At 39.2% G+C, this 18,504-nt stretch overlaps 1 protein-coding gene across 6 annotated transcripts in view; it reads left to right on the forward strand.

Moving 5' to 3' along the window:
- whrna (whirlin a) overlaps window positions 1-18,504 on the forward strand; it is a 146,279-nt gene that overhangs the window by 66,821 nt on the left and 60,954 nt on the right. For 3 of the 6 annotated variants that reach the window (XM_077542439.1, XM_077542440.1, XM_077542441.1), the window contains exon 4: window positions 18,199-18,476. The exons of 1 other annotated variant lie outside the window; for it this stretch is intronic. In XM_077542439.1, the coding sequence (XP_077398565.1) occupies window positions 18,199-18,476 (278 nt within the window). The remainder of the gene's footprint in view (window positions 1-18,198; window positions 18,477-18,504) is intronic. 2 more of the 6 variants (XM_077542442.1, XM_077542443.1) reach the window with 1 other exon arrangement.

The following is an 18,504-nucleotide window of genomic DNA, read 5'->3' on the forward strand; positions in this document are numbered from 1 at the left end:
AATTAATTCCTACACAAGCTTGCATAAAAGTAGTTTTCATTCATTAGCATTTTGGGGGGGGAAAAATCTTCTGAAGAAATAATGTATGCTGTTAGGTCTTCTGTAGCTTCTGCTGTTTGTATTTATATAATAATACATATGCACAAATGTATTAGCTCCTTTCTAAAAAATTAAATACAAAAAATCGTGAGTGTCAAACTATACTGAAAATTAGTTTCAAAAAGCTGCAACCCACAAGCACGGTTGAGCTGGCAAACACACAAAACAAATGTTTTAGTCAATGTCAATATACTATCATTTTGCAATCCGTTTTCTACTTCCCATGGAGAAAAATACATACAGTAGTTGTGCCTATTAGTGTGAATAAATACTTGGATGTAATTTATTAAAACAATTAAGTCCATCAACCTAAACTGTAAAAGTACTGTAAAATCCTGTGTATTATACACACCTATGCAGTCTGCCTTGTGAATTACGACTGGGTCTGATTTAGTTTGTGAGCATTAATCAGCGTGTGCTGCGGTGTGTTTATTGTAACACAGTCATCAGCGTTATGCACTAGCCAGTGGGGAAGAATTACAACAAAGGGGGTCTCAAGGTGACGTTCTTGTTTAGAAAAACACATGCAACCCCTTATCAGCAAGATCTACAGGTGTAGGGGGCAGCAGGATGGCTCCAGAATGTCTGGCTTAATTGGCGAAAGAGAGCTGAGGAAAAAAAGAAAACAAATTGCTGATATTTCTTACACTGTATATGGGGGGGAAAATCCAATATATATATATATATATATATATATATATATATATATATATATATATATATACATATATATATAATTGCAGGTATTACTACTTATTAATTACATTACTGAGATATGACTTCTTAGCGTGGCAGCCGAACTGTGAATATTTTCTGGTTACTCTCACTTCCTCCTACATGTATTTGACGTACAAGTCGTTGTAGCTGAGACGCAACAATGAAACATCCCTTTAGCAGTGAGAGAAGGTTGTTTAGCAGTATGTGGCATTAAAGAACAATTTGATTCATTAAAAGATTTTGCAGTGGAGTAAGCATATGTGTACCACATGTTCATAGTTAAGGAATGTCTCCTGTCCATGGGGTGCCAGGGAGTTTGTGGAGAATCAATACTTCGCTTAGTACGATGTGTTGTGGTTACGTTCAAGGTTGTACTGAGGGGCTTCCAGAGATACCAGATTGGCATAAAAGTCAATATGAGAAAGAGTGTTGTGATGTAGCAGCAGATGGAGATGCGTTCCCACTTCGAAGCCATCTCGAGATGATGTTCTTGGGTTGCTGCTGGAGGGCGCTGTCAGCTTCTTCAGGACCTTAGGGTAGACTGCCTGGTCCCAGGATAAATCACCGGGATTATTCTGCCCGTATACCGTGAACTCAACCTTTAATAGAACGATGTCAGTGAGAGCCGGTTTGCTTCTCGGTTGTTGTTGGGTGATTGCCTGGTGCATGGACAATGGCTCCAGCCGGTGTCCTTGCCGGTCGGGTGGAGGAGATGTGATACCACATATCACCTTTTCCGAGCAGGTGAACTGCAGAAGGTGTCCTCTCCGTCACCTTGTGGGGTCCTGTCCACCTGCGCTCAAACCATTTTCGTTTAATCACTTTCAACCATACATATTCACAATAATTTATTTCTGAAGGAGCATCTGGTTGTTTTTTTGTTAGCTGGGAGAAAGTAAATGTTAGTTGTTTGAGTTCTGGAGGTCTTGGAACGTGCGCCCCTTCCAATGGAGCTGTTGGAGCCGTAAATGGTCTGTTGGTGTGACATTCAAACGGAGTCCAGCCTTCGGCTGAGTTTAGTGACATTCGCACATTCATTACTGCAACAGGAAGAGCTTGTAGCCAATTCAAATTTGATGAGTCCATTGCTTTAGCCAATTTTTCTTTAATATTTCTATTCATTCGTTCAACCTGTCCTTGGGATTGGGGATGATACACTGAACCAAATGTGTGTTTTAGCCCCAATGCTTTTTCTACTGCTTGTAGATGTTTGTTTTTAAAATGGGTTCCGTTGTCTGATCAATTTTTTCTAGGAAACCCATGTGATGGTATTTAATGATTAATCTGATGTTTTACCACGGTATTTGCTGTTTCAGATTTGCAGGGATATGCCTCTGGCCATCCTGAAAAGGAATCCACTATTACCAGCAAATTTCTGTATCCTGACACTGCTTTTATCATGTCACTGAAATCCATCGAAACCACCTGACCAGGAGCAGTCCCGTCCGGATCGAGAGTGCCCTGGGGAGGTTTAGATGTAGGCATACTGTTATACCTGCTGCAAACACTGCAATCCTGCAGTTCACTTTTAACACATGATCTCATGAAAGGATGCCACCAGGTGTGTAGTCGTCTCAGTGTTTCTTCCACACTTACATGGCATGTTCCATGGGCTTCAGAAATTAGATTTTTCAATTGTTTCTGAGATGGAATACATTTACCTTTTTTTCTCCATATGCCATCCTCATCTTTTTGTCCCCCTTTGGACATCCACTCACTCTTTTCTTCTGGACTTGCTTTTTCCTGCCACAACTTAACTGTTTCTACTATCACCTCCTGTGGATTGTCACATTCAGACTCACTTACAGTTAGTTGGAGTGTAGGTCGGTGCCCCGCAACCTTTTTTGCTGCTCGATCTGCTGATTCATTTCCTGCTGATGCAAAATCATTAGTTCGAGAGTGACCTTTACATTTTATTACTGCCACCGCTGTTGGGAGCATTAAAGCATCTCACAATTTAAGAATATCATCCTGATGTTTAATGGGTGTACCGGTTACAGTTAAGAAATCGTTTCGCTACCATTCTTTTAATGCAACATGAACTGTCATGTGTGCATACGCCGAATCTGTGTAAATATTTACTGAGTAGTTTTCTGCCAATCTGAGAGCTGCTGTCAATACCAAAATTTCAGCGCTTTGTGCTGACTGAGAGCCTAAAATTATTTCTGGTTGGACTTCTTCAAAACCTGTTTCTGTGGTTTGGGTTACTGCGAATCCAGATTGTAGGCCATCGTTGCCTTTGAAGCAACATCCATCTGTGAAAAGGATCAAGTCTCTGGGTTGTCAATAGGTGTCGCAAATTGGGTGTCTTGGCTCCAAAACGGAAATGGGTTAAAATGTATTAGCCTGAAATGCCTCGCTATAGATCTCATCCCCTGATCTGTCATAGTACAGAGTGCAATGCATACAATCAGTTACCATATCATAAGATCTGCGGTTACGAACCCAAGGTAGCCAGAGAGCTCAGCTTCGAGCCAACCACTGGAGTCAATATCCACTCTTGCCCAGTAGATGTCGGCAGTGGCGCGTGCCACAGGGCGTTGTTCATCAAGCGTGAACTGGGAGGTGGCACTGGAGGCAGAGGAGGCAGAGCAGCAGTAGGTGTTATCATCTGGAAATTCCAGGATAAGTCCATCAGGGCTGCATTGGATGAGAGGGCATGTGGCGATGAGGAGATCTCTGCCCAAAAGATTGACTGGACAGTTAGGTGCAAACACAAAATAATGCAAAAGAGTCTGTGAAAAACATTGAACAGTCACTGAGCATGTGGATTCAGGGTACCATCATTGTGGAAACTGTCCACCAGATGGCGGCAGATACTGTTGGTTTGGCACCGGAAAATGTTGTTGTTGCTGCGTGCAGTTTGTTGTTTTATTTCAAAACAAAAGTGTCCGAGCCTTCATTTCTCGGAAGTGGTCGAACTATTCCTCTTATTTCAAAAGTGCTTGACTAGGACCAAACAAAACCACTCGAACTTCTTTTTCTCTTATTTCTTATGCGCTTTTTTCTTCGAAACGTTACCCCATATACAAGGACTTCAGTTTCTAGGATTCTAAAATAGAACGAAACCACCTTGTATATTTAATGTCTTAGTAAAATCCAAAAACAAGGATTTCTTGTTTCTAGGATTCCGTAATGGAACGAAACAACCTTGTGTTTTAGATTTACTAATATCTGTTCACATAGATCTCATATACAATTTAGTCACAAATTAAATGACTTGAAAACAGGTCTCAGAGTAGTCAACAGACAGAAAATCAACTAGGAGGATAAATGTCCTCTTACCTTTCATTACTTTTGGCGTCAGATGTTCTGTCTGTTGACCAACACCTCAGCCTGAAATCACGTCGTGGGTCACCAATTGTTGTGGAGTAGATATTTTCCTCCGCGTGTTCGTTTTCTTTCGGGTAGTGAGAATGTTGGTTATCTGGCTACAGGCTGGAGATCGATGAACAGTTCCTTCCAAGCTTTTATTTCTACAGAATATTCCGGGCACAAGTGAGTTACAGACAATGGCTGTAGCCTCACAAGTGCAGAGATTACAGAGGACTTACAATATTCTTATACTATCTTGAAGGGCGGTACCACACAGTTTCCAGTAAACAGTTCAACTGGAGTTGACCGGACGTACAGAGATACATTCAAGGACACTATTCAGACACAAAACAAAAGCCCAATTGAGGAATAGAGGAAGTTTTTCAATCATGACTGCACCTGACAGAAATTGCGATAACACTCACAAAGATACATCCGCAGAACAAAGCTCTACTGAGGAAATAAGGAAATTAAAACAAAGTTATGACTAAATCTGGGCAGTAGACCCTCTTCAACAGATAGATAGATAGATAGATATTGCTTTATTTACTCCATGTGCATCCTCTTTGGAATGGATATCTATGGATGGAATCTATGCCCTATAGACATTGGCTTGGTTCATCCATCCATCCATCCATTTTCTTAACCGCTTGTCCTCACAAGGGTCGCGGTGGGCGCTGGCGCCTATCCCAGCTGGCTTCAGGCAGTAGGCGGGGTACACCCGGAACTGGTTGCCAGCCAATCGCAGGGCACACAGAGACGAACAACCATCCGCACTCACAATCACATCTATGGACAATTTGGAGTGTTCAATTAACCTGCCATGCATGTCTTTGGAATGTGGGAGGAAACCAGAGTACCCGGAGGAAACCCACGCAAGCACGGGGAGAACATGCAAACCCCACCCAGGGTGGCCGAAGCCCGGACTCAATCTCACGTCCTCTGTACTGGGAGGCGGACGTGCTAACCAGTCAGCCACTGTGCCGCCTGGCTTGGTTCAGTTTAACTTTATTAAAGTGGCCAAAGAAAAAAGTCATACAATGATGACCACATAGTAACTGACATATATACAGCCAAGAAAAAAAAGTAGATCTGTAGTTTCTTTTGCCTGTTTTTTTTTCATGTTCATTCCTATCATCTGCCACAAGACTGTTGCTAATCACATTTAACAAATGATATGCAAACAATAGCTTCCCTTCAATACCTCTTTGCAAGCTTATTCCCCAAAGATGTAAATGGTTTCCATGGATACCACAGTAGCAAATGTGAATGCTAATCACACTGGTGAGATGGATGAACCAACCAGATCTAACATACACAAGACTTACAATTTATGTTCAATTGGAAATGTTTTACCAACTAGAATGACAGCATACACTATGTGTACAGTATATGTCCACAACAACTTTTTGTTTGTTTGTTTTTAATCCTTTTACAAAGCTTATCTAGAGCTAATGACTTTTCTGTAACAAGTACCGGCAACTGTGTAAGGCAGATTCTGAGTTTGAGCCTCACTCAAACAGTTTTGCTATGAGGCAGTGTTGGACTTGTGGGTCTAATCCTACAGCGAAGACTAGAGCCTGACCCAAAAATTAGCTTTTGAGACAATCTGAGGCTGTAGAATCAAAGAATCTTTGTGTTATTTTAATTCTTTTTACTGAACATTTTTTGTGTCATGTCAACGTACTGATTGTCGACTATAGCAAGTTGACTTGTCCTTAAATCACAGGACAGATTCTGTGATGTCTTTAAGTAACAATAGGGTAGATGCCACAGACTTCCGTCTTTTCGGGTTTTACACATCAGCGCCGTTTCCGGCCACTGCTGGCCGCGTTCCAACACTCGCACCCCCACCCCTGCGTCCCCCAACGTCTCGGATATTTGAAATGCTTCGGACACTGAGACAAACACTACACATTCGCAGCCTCGAACCCGTCGACGGGAACTCACAACCGAGGGGCACAAAGGCGGAAGCGCAAGTACTGGGACACGGCCCACACGTCGCAAACTGGAAATGGAAACAAAATTGATGGGTGAAAACCCGGAAGTAGGAAGACCCGCCTCCTCCGTGGTATATAATCCATAGGTAGTGATCTTGTGTTCAAGTAAGCGTTACCAACTGCTTGTGCGGTGCTACTATGCTAGTGTTGGTGACTTAGCTTAAAATGTTGTCAAGTTGCTAATGATTTGTGTTCCTGGTTTGCACATTCATTTTGGTTTGACTTCTTTGTCTTTTTTTTAGGTAACAAATGCATTATCCTTACTAGGTGGTGTATACAGTTTAAAAGAAAAAAAGGTCTGAGGAGATCCAAGAGACAAAATGAATAAATAAATAAAACAAGAAAACAAATTATTCCTTACAGCTGAAAAGGAAAGCTTGTAAATGTTGCATTAAAACCCCAAAATGAGTTTGACTAAATCTTTTTTTTTTTTTTTTTTTTTAATGGTTGGTGAATGCAGGGGATTTATACAGGACAGAAAGTCTGCCAAATTGCAACCCTCTTTCAACCGAGAAGTACAAGAAAGGTCAGCCCGGCCCAGTGCCCTATTGTTGTTATTGGCTTGGTTGTGTTTAATTTCATTAAAGTTGGGAGGAAAAGGTCATCCCAGCAGTGATGTCAAAACAGTTGTCGTGTAAACAGAAAAAAACTGGGTAACTTTTTATCAATCAGTCTTTCTCCCGCTGCTTTTTCATTTGGCTTCATTCCTATCATTGGTTTAAATTTTTATTTAAACGGTTTATGGAGGACCAAAAGCCAGAAGAATGTTGGATGCGCTGCACAAATGCATAGTGTCCTTTTGAATACATTTAACAATGAAAAAGAGCAATGATTAATTGAAAATGAAAAATGATCAATATCTACTTATTTAAAAAGTTTCCATCCTCCAATAATGAAAAGTCCAGTGGACTGACACAATCTATCATCCTATATATGCAAGGAAAATTAGCCTCTGTACAACATCAGGCTTTAGGCATGCCCTGCTACGTTACTGAACATCCTCTCTGATGAGCCGTTTGTTGCAGGGATTGAGAGGCATTTCTCTGCTATGTTGCTCAGCCGTTTGGAAGTTTATTTCATGCTGTTCCGACCATTGAAGTAGACGAACATGTTGCTAAATCGCTGCTTCACAATATAAATTGGCACCATGTTTCCAAGAATGTACAACACGTTTCACTCGCATGCCTAATAAAAGGGGGAAAGGGTTCCATTAAATGTGTCTGTTGCTTAGTGGGAGTTTTCAGGCTGTCATGTTCTTTCTTCTAAGTCCAGTACAGAGCAACAGTTCTCCTTTTTTGCTAGTTTGGCTACTCTGTTTCATTGCAACATCCTTTGAACATATTTTGCAGTGGACTGTTTTTCTTTTGGGGGGGTGTTCTCGTTGTCTGGATTAATGCCAAATTACTGACCAAACTGTGCTTGTCTTGAAAACTAGCTCCTCTCTGTTCTTGGTCATTGTAATTTAAGCAGTGAATGTTAGTGTGCATGTGCTACTGTGCTGCGTATGGAAGCTGTTAAGAAAAAAAAGAAGTTTTTCTCGATCAGTCTGAGATAAAAACTCCAATAAGTGAATATTGATACATTTTCCAGTCGCAGTCCAGTAGTTTACAGTATGTTCTATGTTGCCCACCCATTTTCTATACCGCTTGTCTTCTATTGGTTGCCAGTGAGCATGTGTAGGGTGGACAGGTCAGTCGCAGATCGCATATAAAGAAATAGCTATTCATATTCACACAAACCTTTATGAACAATTCAAAGTCTTTAATTAACTGACCATGCTGATCTTTGGTATTGTGCAATGAGAAAACCCATGTAAGCACAAGGAGAACTTGCAAATTCCACACAGGAAGATGGTAGCCAAGAGCAGAACCTTTCCACCATGTTGTCTTATATAAAGCATAGAAGTCATATTTTCTGAATGAAGTTAGATTTTTCCATTTCCTGAACCCCAAGCCTAACCACTGAGTACACATGAGGGCTGGCTAACTAAATGAAGATAGCTGTGAGCATGTTAATGGATTCAGGCCAAGAATTTCTCATTTGCACAGGGGTGATTTTCAATCCTCTCTGATGATAAAGCAATCCTGCTGAGACAGCACATAACACAGTGTGACAAAAAAAAAAAAGAGGCTTAGCAAACAACAAGGTCATTTACTGACCAATTCAGTCATCTGGCATCTGGCAATAACTCACAATGACACACAAATATGGATTACTGTATTTCAATGGGTGACACAGTAACCACGATTGAAATTAAATTAAGTGTATACAAATTTCAAAGGTACCTTAAAGTCTTATTCTACAATTCGGAAATTTTACTTGACAAAAAAGAAAGCCCTGACAGAGTTATGTATAACAAGAAATTCAAGGAAATGCATTTTTGTGTTTTCTGTTTTACTTGAAATGGTACATCTGCATCGGACGGCTCTTACTGAGAGCTGTTTTGAAATACAGAGGTTATGTTACCTCATTAAACTACATCAAAGAGTGTACATGCAAAAGCTGTTTATTTCCACCATTTGTAGCGGTATGAATTTGAAACAACGTGAATACAATTACTCTGGTGTGCCTAAATATTATAACAGAGAAGGCAGTTCCCTGTTTCTCTCTTCAATAAATATGAGATTCAAATTGGGGACCACACAGACAGCAGTAAAGTGTGATTGCTACCCAGAGGTACATTGATCAAAGTCAGACCTGTTAACTGGCATCTCGGCTTTCTCATACACACAAGCCACCAGGGACCTTTTAGGGAGTGAATAACAACTGCTGCTTGCTGCTGGTAGGTAGCAACTCTGTTTTGTTTTCCTGTTTTGTAATCGCTACTTGTTGTTGAGGAATGATCTTTGTAAACCTTAAGGAAAAGTGGGCGATGCGCCCAGCATTTAATTGAGACAGTTCCCATCAGCACACTATTTGGGGATATACGGTAAACATCCAGGGTTTCTTTGCATATTTACAATTTTCAAATGATCAAGGAAATCCAGTTATTTATTTATTTAGCTGAATAGTCAGTACAGCTCACAGAAAATGAAACTATTTGATCAGTGGCAATTATATTTGCCTCTACAATTTTCAGGATTTATTAAATAAAACCATTATGACAACAGATCTTTTTTTCCTGAAATATTCAAAACAAAATTATGTGCAAAAGTTAATGACTAAATAAATACATACATTTGAAGAAATCTGGAAATTGTTGTTTTCTCATTCTATAGAGATAATTACTTTGTAAAAAATAAATAAATAATAAATTAAACTGATTAAGTAGCATAGTTATAGAAGCCCCTCTTTCTCTCATCCGTTGAACTTGTAAATCCCTGTTCTTAATACCTGGTTTGAGCACTTTTTATCCAATTTTGTCGGTCCGTCATTCGTCAGTGCCTTGGGTACCCATCCATCATCGTCGGTCAATCAATTTTTCAAGCCCAACTAAACTGTAATTGTCAATCTGTCAGTCCGCCATGCTCTCTTAGCCACGCTTCCATCATCACAGTGTGTCATCACTATTTTAGGGCCGACAAACAGAGGTGGGCATTCCTTCAGTCCGACATTGACAGACGACCAGAAAAATGACCAGCCAAATCCAAAAAACCGGCCAAATTTTGTAAATTGCCCACCTCCGCCGGCCGATCTTCTTCTTCTCTTATTAACACAGAACATGAAATGATTCATTTCACCAGGTTGCAGGACGCTCCAGGACACAGATTTTTTTAAAAGGAGGCTTAAGACTGTCTCGAGTCTACTTTTAAAAATATCTGCATTGGCGCTTGATACACCACTCTCACTTTGCTTATGAAATGAAACTTAACAACGCAAATACTTAAACACAAACCAACACAATATAATTTTGCTGGCGTTGTTGTTGTCATTTTTAATTATTAAAAGGAATTAAATGAATGAGTCCAGCAGGAGGCCCTTTATTTTTTCCTCACCGTTATCCAACACAGATTGTAGAGTTCTGTTTCCCCCAAAATAGCAAGCCCTGGCTCGTTTTGTTTTGTCTTCGGCCAAATTGACCCAAGCGTATATGTCCTATGTCTGACCACAATTTGGTTATTTTTGTAAACACAAGGGATGAAAAGGCATTCCTAACCATCTCAGGTTTCATATTCCTTCGAGAGGAAAAAATGTATGATGTATAATGTGGAAGTGACTGACCACCAACATTTATGAGTACATGTGCAGACTTGTGCTAATCATAGTCTGAAAATGTTAGTTACTTAAAATATAAAGAAACAGCGCAGTTTACGGCGTTGTCATGCATGACAGTTGTTTTACTTCAGAAAAGACTGTTCTTCTCTGTAAATCATGTCAGGAAATGGTCAGTTAGAGAGGTCATTTGGTATATGCAGGCGCCCTAAAGGGGCCTACCATCTGCCTTGCCATTATTCAAGCTCAAAGCATCACTCCTCTACATCCTTGCCAACATTACAGACTTGTTGGAATATGGTGGCCATCCACAATTCCATCCATCTCGTCTTTACAAAGTAGCGAATCATTCATTAATGCATCAAACTATTGCATGAAAATGAGCCTTCGTGTATTTCTGAGCCACTTCAATCAAACCGCCTTGTGTGATTGGTTAATGGTGACCGAATTGGGACTCCAGAGACACCAGCAGTAAATCTCGGCTTGCTGCTCATCAGGGGCTTCTCAACAGCTGTGATGACGATACAGAGACTATTGCACACTTCTTTTTATCAGAAGAAGCATCAGTCATCGCATTAATCGTACGAACTATGACCACCTTAATAATGTGAAACATTAGGGGTGGGAATCTTTAAATGTCTCGATTCGATTCAGATTTTTGGGTGCACGATTTGATTCAGAATCGATTTTCGATTAAGAATGATTTTTGATTCAAAATGATGATGTGATTGACTGATTTTTGATTCAATTTATAGATGTTCAAGGAATGTAAGATCTACTCCAGTCTGACTCGCTAATGTTGATTAGTTCTCTACTCGCAGCACTTTTAGCACTCAAAAGAATGTCTCCACGCTGCAAAAAAACAACTTTTATTGAAATAACTTGATCGTGACTTTTTCCTTCTACTCTCTAATGTGGCTTCAACTTAACAGTGTATCAGACACTGCCCCTAAGTGGCCAAATCGGGTACAACATGAACGGCGCTGCCAATAAAAATATACACAAACAAAGGGATGACAGTATAAAATTATTTAAATAAAATTGATTATGGGACATTTAAAACCAATTCTGAATCGTACTAAATGAGAATTGCGATTCTTATGAGAATCGATTTTTTGGCACACCCCTATGAAACATCCTGTTTAAATAAATAAACTTAAATTAGGCTCATTTGGGAAACAAATTATCAGACCACTCTCTCTCGCTCTCTTTTGCTCTCTGTCCGTCCATCTACCCATTGTCTATCTATCCATCCACCCATCCAACCAAAAAGAACACAATTTGCTTTCCCACAACTCTCAACAAACTGTTCATCAAATTTAAATACAATATTCGAGAATTGTAATTCGGTGCGGAAACAACAAGAGACTGCCTTGTGATTTACTGGCGACAAGTCCTGCAGATGTAAGCTGCCTTTTGACCGAAGTCTGCAGGCATAAGCTCCAGCACCTCCGTGACCCTGAATGGGGCAAGCACTGTAGAAAGTGGATGGGTAAAAATATTGCTTTCACAATTCCTCACACCAACTGGTGTCAAAATCCTTTCTGGTCCAAATAGAAAAGTGACCAAAAACATGTTCAAATACTGAGCAGTGTTAAGTGTTTCAAAAGTACTTTGACAAAAGTACACTGTCTTAAATGTTATGTACACACCACAATCGAAAAATAAATGAGCAATCATGTTTTATGCTGTGTGCTAATGGCATAACAAATAACAGAAGCAGTTCCGACTGGTCTGCGGTGTATGCAGAGCATGACCTATTTCAAACATCAATGTGAATTAAAAAGATTAGATGATGCTGTTGGAGTGTGCGTGTAATTAATTAGAATGTTCAAGAGGCATCAGTATCTCATATGCAATCAAGTTGTAAACTCGAATCAGGTTTATTGTGTGTATCAATGTTACAAAAATATTAAAAAATGAGATTAGGACAGTGCAGGCCACATGGCAAGCTTAATCTTTCATTTCTGCACGCTGCTAAAATGTTTTTTGGCTAACTCAAGTTCCTCAACTTACTGCAGTCTACATTGCATTGCAATAGTAGAGCAGTAGTAGACCAAAACATAATCGGAATAGATGATATAAGAGAAAGGAAATGGAAAACCAAGTTGGGGTTATGGGGCAGAATATTAACAACCATGGGATAATGTAAGAGTACATGAGCAGAGGAGAGAAAGCACTAATACATTATCAGTAGATAATGATCACTGAAACAGCAAAGATTATAGCTGGAGTTTTAATAAAGGTAAGAAGCCAAAGGGTGTAATAAAAAAAAAAAATCACCTTCAATTATCAAAAACGGAAGATAAATGTACTTTTAGAGTTCATAAGGCCCAATTTCCTTCTGCAACGAACTGTAGTTCATCTGCAAACTCCATTAAAAGTTCTGCCTCTTTAAGATTGCAAAGGTTTAAATACTTGGACACAGGCATACAAGTTGATATCTAATCTCTCTGCTGTTCTGCTGCCGCTAGAAAAAGGGGAAAAGAAAAAAGAGGTAGAACTAAATATGACAAGATTGAAGAGTGGAAATGGGTTATGTCTTGCTTAATCAGATACTGCTCTTGTAAACAAGACAAAATCTGGCAAGAGGCAGAACAGAACAGGTATTTTGTGTGTATCAAGTCACCTAAACAAAGATTGATATGTATTTACTTTTTCCCCCCATCAATCTACCCAGTATGGCTGTAATCGTATTCATATAGGTCTACCATACTTTTCTTTCTGCAAGCATCTTAATGGTTTTCTGTCTGAACATCCTGAGGTTTGATTATTGCCACATACCTGTCAAGATAATGCTTTGTCTTTTTTTCCACTATTTGTTTACCGACTCCAAAGTGGAAATTGAGGAAATGTTACCCGTTTTATTGCTATGTGTTGACCATATATTATGTTGCATTGTAGTATGTATCTCCTTTAATGCATTGTATAATATTGTGGTATTACTGGGTTTTTTTTGTTTTTTTTTATTGTTTGAAGATTGTTGTCTGTTAGGTGTCATGTGGTCCAAGTGATACATCGATCGGTGAAAAAAGATTTACCGACCTTGACTTTTCCAATAATGCTGCAATACGTCCTTGTTGTTTCACTGGACAACCTGTCTCGGGAATCAAAACGCCTGGACTGTGTGTGTCCTGATTAAAAATGAACATCAGGCCATCAGTAATATTTTGGATCCACGTCCCAGTTTTATATTTGCTGGTGGTTTGACTATGGAAAATGTGGTGAGAGTGTTGTTGTTTTCCTGCCTAATTCGCTTATAAAGCAGGCAGGGCACATATGTTCAATATCAGCTATCAAAAACTCTGTGATTATCACGCAGAACGGCATTATAGCTAATCAGAAAGCAAAATGAAGCTTGTGCTACTGGACGGCAGAATTGCAGGACCAATTCATTGCAAGTTAATGCTATTGGCTGTCAAAAGTATATTGTCACGACAAAAATGACAAGGAGGATAGTACATAACTGACATTGCAATTGTATCCGATACAGCCAGCTAGTCTAGCTTCTTCTTTTACTACTTACTTTTCAGTCTGGACTTGCCGCTTCTCACAGGTCAGGCCAGGTAGCTACTATGCCGGTGAACAGATCGTTAATTGCGGGATGCAAGCTATCAGGCCTTTCTTTTTGTTTACCCCCAATACGACCGCACCCCAGAGTGAGAAGACACAGGATATGATTTGTCACATAACACTTCCCAAGTGAGTCACAATTTGCATACAAATCTGCCTTATAAGTGAAGTGAATCATTTCCTTTCAAACATGATTTGGAAGCCAGCGAGCACAGAGGAAGGAAACAAGGATGATTTTTTTGTTTTGTTTTATCTCACAGTGCTGCTACTGTCATGAAGATTGCAATAGAGAATTAGTGACACAAGGTGCAGTCCATGAATGCAAGCAAATATCCTGTTCAATGTTTTATTCACATCTTGAAGTTAGTCATGTTTCGTAAAAGAATGACAAATTGCCATTTAAAAGCTTAATTATAGGTATTGTAAAACAACAAACAGCAATGTTTTTTTCTTTTGCTCTTTTTTAAAGTCAATTGTGTTACAAATTAAAAATGTAAAGGGGCTTTGTACACTAATACATTTTTAATCATTAGTAAAAATTCACTCACAACAATCAATATGTGATCACTATGTGGCGGCCGTGGCGTAGAGGGTGTAGAGACGTCGTTCAGTAGCCAGAAGGTCGGTCCCCTGCTCTCCCCCAGTCATGTGCCGTTGTGACCCTTCACACACGTTGTTAAAAATAATTGAGAAGCATTGGAATAAGTTCATGCTATTGCTGCATAAAAGCCTATGTTTTCTGTAAAATGCTGCACCATGAGCATTGTAACTGGCCAAAGAGGGCATTATTACTGAGTCTAAGTTATTACAAAATTAAATATGAGCTACAATCATTTAGAACTGGTGATGGGGCTAAATAACACAGCTCAGTGTGGTAAGCAATAAAAAAAAAAAAGTACAATTAAAATAGTGTGTTTAAGGAAGTGGACAGCGGGGCTTTTAATATTTAAATACTTTCCATTGTCATACATTAAAATAAAATAAAACTAAGTTGTTAGTGATTAGTTTATATTAAAACTTATAGATATAGATGAATGATTACTGCGTGTGCCTGCGATGTGAGTCTCTTTGCGTATAAGACAATACACAGCTGACTGCCGTATTACTCTTGTTCTTCTTTTGGTTTGTTCTTCTTGAGCTATAATGTACCTTTAGGTCGAGATTTGAATTCATTTCGATTTTTCTGAGTAAAATGATATTTATGGTGGCCTGCATAGTTTAAAAACAGAATTCTTGCTCAAGAACACTTCAACACGGTCACAAGGGTTGAGGTTTGAGCCCACAACCTTCAGGTTGGGAGATAACCGCTCTACCTCTGAGCCATGCCACCCCACAATTGTTAATAATTATCACTGTCAAAATACTAGCTAACACGATGCCATATGGTGAATTACTCTGTGATTCCTCCCTCATTCATAACGGCAAATTTTAATACAACTTGAAACTTGTAGTATTTGAGTAACTGACCGACGGGACTCGGAAGTTATGTATGTCCTTTTTACACAATGTGTTATTATCTAAAATCAGCTTTGATCATCCACACATCCGATGGCTTTTGTTGTATTGTATTGAATCTAGCAGCCTTACAGCATTTCTGTTGTGGCGCGGAGATTGACCACAGAGAATAACATGCTTTTGACGCAACGCAGGGCCCATCTTGTCTCAAATAGAGGCATAATGAAGGAGGGATAGGAGAATGGAGGACAGAATAATGAGGAGAGAGAAGAATGGAGAGAGAGAGAGAGGGGCAAGGACTGAAAGCAATATAAGTAGCAAGTTGAATATAGCGAAAATGCTGGCCCTATTACTCCTGAAACACAATCAATACTCATCAAGGCTTACAGTAGGCTTGTCTGATTGTAGCTGTTGCTTACAGCTTAAGCCAGAGTCCGATTAATGACAGTTTAACCATACGTTATATGCAGAAAAATGAATGCAGTTGAGGTTTTACGGCAATGCTGTCAATACTTGTTTCTCGCAATTCACGAAACTAGAAATGATAAACCCCTCAGAAACTGTGTGAATGCTACGAGATTCAAATGTTAAAGAAACACATGAACACAGTAGGCCGCTAGTTGATAGACAATGGAATATCATGACAATGTATCCCCTAGCAATTTGAGCGGATTATAATTAAGGCTTTAATGCAATTATATCATTGCCTCTTGTATTTGCTAATGATGTTATATTACGATTATTATATACTATTATATCATAATAATGGATGATCATTGAATTGAATTTGTGGCTATGCTTGTCTTAGCAGTCAGCAAATAAATGTATTTCGCTTTTTCTTTTTTTAACACTTTACTTTGTTTTTTTAATTGTTGATGAGAGTGTTTATCCATGTATTTGTACCCGTCTCGTGTGAAATCTGTGACAATATCCCAGTAAACAATGTTCCAGGGACACCAAACAATACTAAATAAAGAGCAGTTATTGTCAATTTATCCACAAGCAGCTTGTAATTTGAGTTTTCAAATCTGTCCCTGAGACTTTAATTTTACCTGACAGCTGTGATGGCAACTGTTTGCTGTGGCAGCAGTGTCTGTCTGGCCCCACAACAAGGTCACTTGTTTGCATTTATTTATTGATTCCAAAATACCTTTTTGCATTTGTAATGGCCCGACGACAAATTGTCACCAATGGTTCCCATGCAGAAACACAATGTGGAGAATAGTCTCAGGTGTACTGCAGGTTCTGCTGATCATTATTGTAATGCTGTGGGTAACCTCAGGATGTTGGAAAACCAAAAAAACAATTTCAAAACAAGAGATTCTGTCAAATGTACAATTAGTTTTGGCGGAAGGGACCGTGACAATAAAAACAGCCCTTGTATTTTTGGCGGCCCCTCATCGTGGAGCACAACCGACCAGTGATTTATGTTTGTGTCATTTGAAGGAATGCATTTTACTATTATCTTAACCTGTGAGGGACTTGACAAATTAACATTAAATAAATACATTGTTGATATACAACATATAATAAACAGTATAATTTAAAAGATCTTATTTCATTGGGTTCTATGTATTCAGTATCATAAGGTTATGTCTATTTTTTTTTTTTTAATAATAATTGGAAAAGGCTACTACTACTTAATACAAGAATGTCTGAATTGCAAGTCTTTTAATTATCATTTATTTCATTTATAAGCTGTGTTGGTAATGTTACTTTAAAAAAGTAACTGCGTTAGTAATTGAATTACTTCATAATGAAAGTAACTCATCACCAGGCAAAGTAACTATTTTCAGCAACTATATATATCAAATAATTTGGATTTTTTTTTAAACTAATAAATGAATTGTAACACACCGCATTTCACATACAATAATGATAACAGAGTTTCAAATATGGGGAGAATAATTAGCTAGATTAGTCAGTTTATGAAAAAAAACTGAGTTACCTAACGTTGTTAGTTTAAACACCGTTATTACCAACACTGTTTATGAGTGCTTTTGGAAACAATAGTTGACTATAGAATATACAGTAGACACGGGTTGCTACTAATTTGCATCCATTCAACACACCATTAATGAAAATATCTCCAATGTTATGATGTAGTCAAATATGGACAATTGCTGTTCTTCAAAACTTCTCAGCCTTGAAAATCTGCAATATTATGGCAGTGTCTCTTTCACCTTTTTCAGTATTACAAGGTGCTGTGACTGAAAGATTCTACTGTGAAGTACTGTATGTATGTGACGAGTCATGACTCTTGAGCAATGGAGATATCACCATTATTTAGTAATATTAATCGATCACCATTGCTGAAGCAGGTCATGGAAGCCAGCTAACCTTACCTCCATCACCTCAAAGTCTTCGTATTACCCAAATGTTACTACTAGCAAGTGGAGTGACACAGGCCATACTATATCCTGATTGGCTATCTATTCTGAAGTTGGACCAATAGGCCGCTCCTCCAAAGGGAAGAAGTTGTGCAGTTTCCCGTATGTTGATTGGTTCGGTTTACTGTCCGTGGGCCGCTCCCTCTAAATTGTGGTCTGGTCTCTCAAAAAAAGCTGAATAAATTAATAATGTTGTGGCCCGTTTACATATCCTAGGGTTCTGTAAGATCATTTGATTGATTTGTGTGTCATGACTTTGATAGAGCCTAATGCAAATATTCACAAAAAGTGGTACTGCACAGTAGATGAAAGTTTTATTGCGCATTAACCATTGTTAGATAATAATCTTCTCACTTTTTCTTCTTCACTGCACAAGTTGGCAGGGTCCAAAATTGTAACCAAAAACATACAACAACCTAATTATGTCAATCCCCTCTCCCTCCTCCATCTGTTATGTTATACCTCTCTATGACCTTTGACCTATGTACCGATGACAGCCTCTGCCCAGCCCACCCTTGCAGTCTTGCCCCTCCACCACTCCTTTTTGTTCCTTGCCCTCCTCGCAGGTTGGGGATCAAATTCTGGAAGTGAACGGCCGCAGCTTCTTGAACATCCCGCACGACGAAGCCGTCAGAGTACTGAAGTCGTCACGGCACCTGATGATGACGGTGAAAGATGTGGGCCGCATGCCTCATGCCAGGACAGTGGTCGGTGAGACCAAGTGGATTGCCAGCTCCCAGATTGCAGAGAGCTCTGCAAACAGCAGTGTAGCAGGGTGAGATAACACAGCTTGTTGTACTGCA

The sequence above is a fragment of the Vanacampus margaritifer genome, chromosome 14 (assembly GCF_051991255.1).
Source record: "Vanacampus margaritifer isolate UIUO_Vmar chromosome 14, RoL_Vmar_1.0, whole genome shotgun sequence".
NCBI classification, from domain to species: domain Eukaryota; kingdom Metazoa; phylum Chordata; class Actinopteri; order Syngnathiformes; family Syngnathidae; genus Vanacampus; species Vanacampus margaritifer.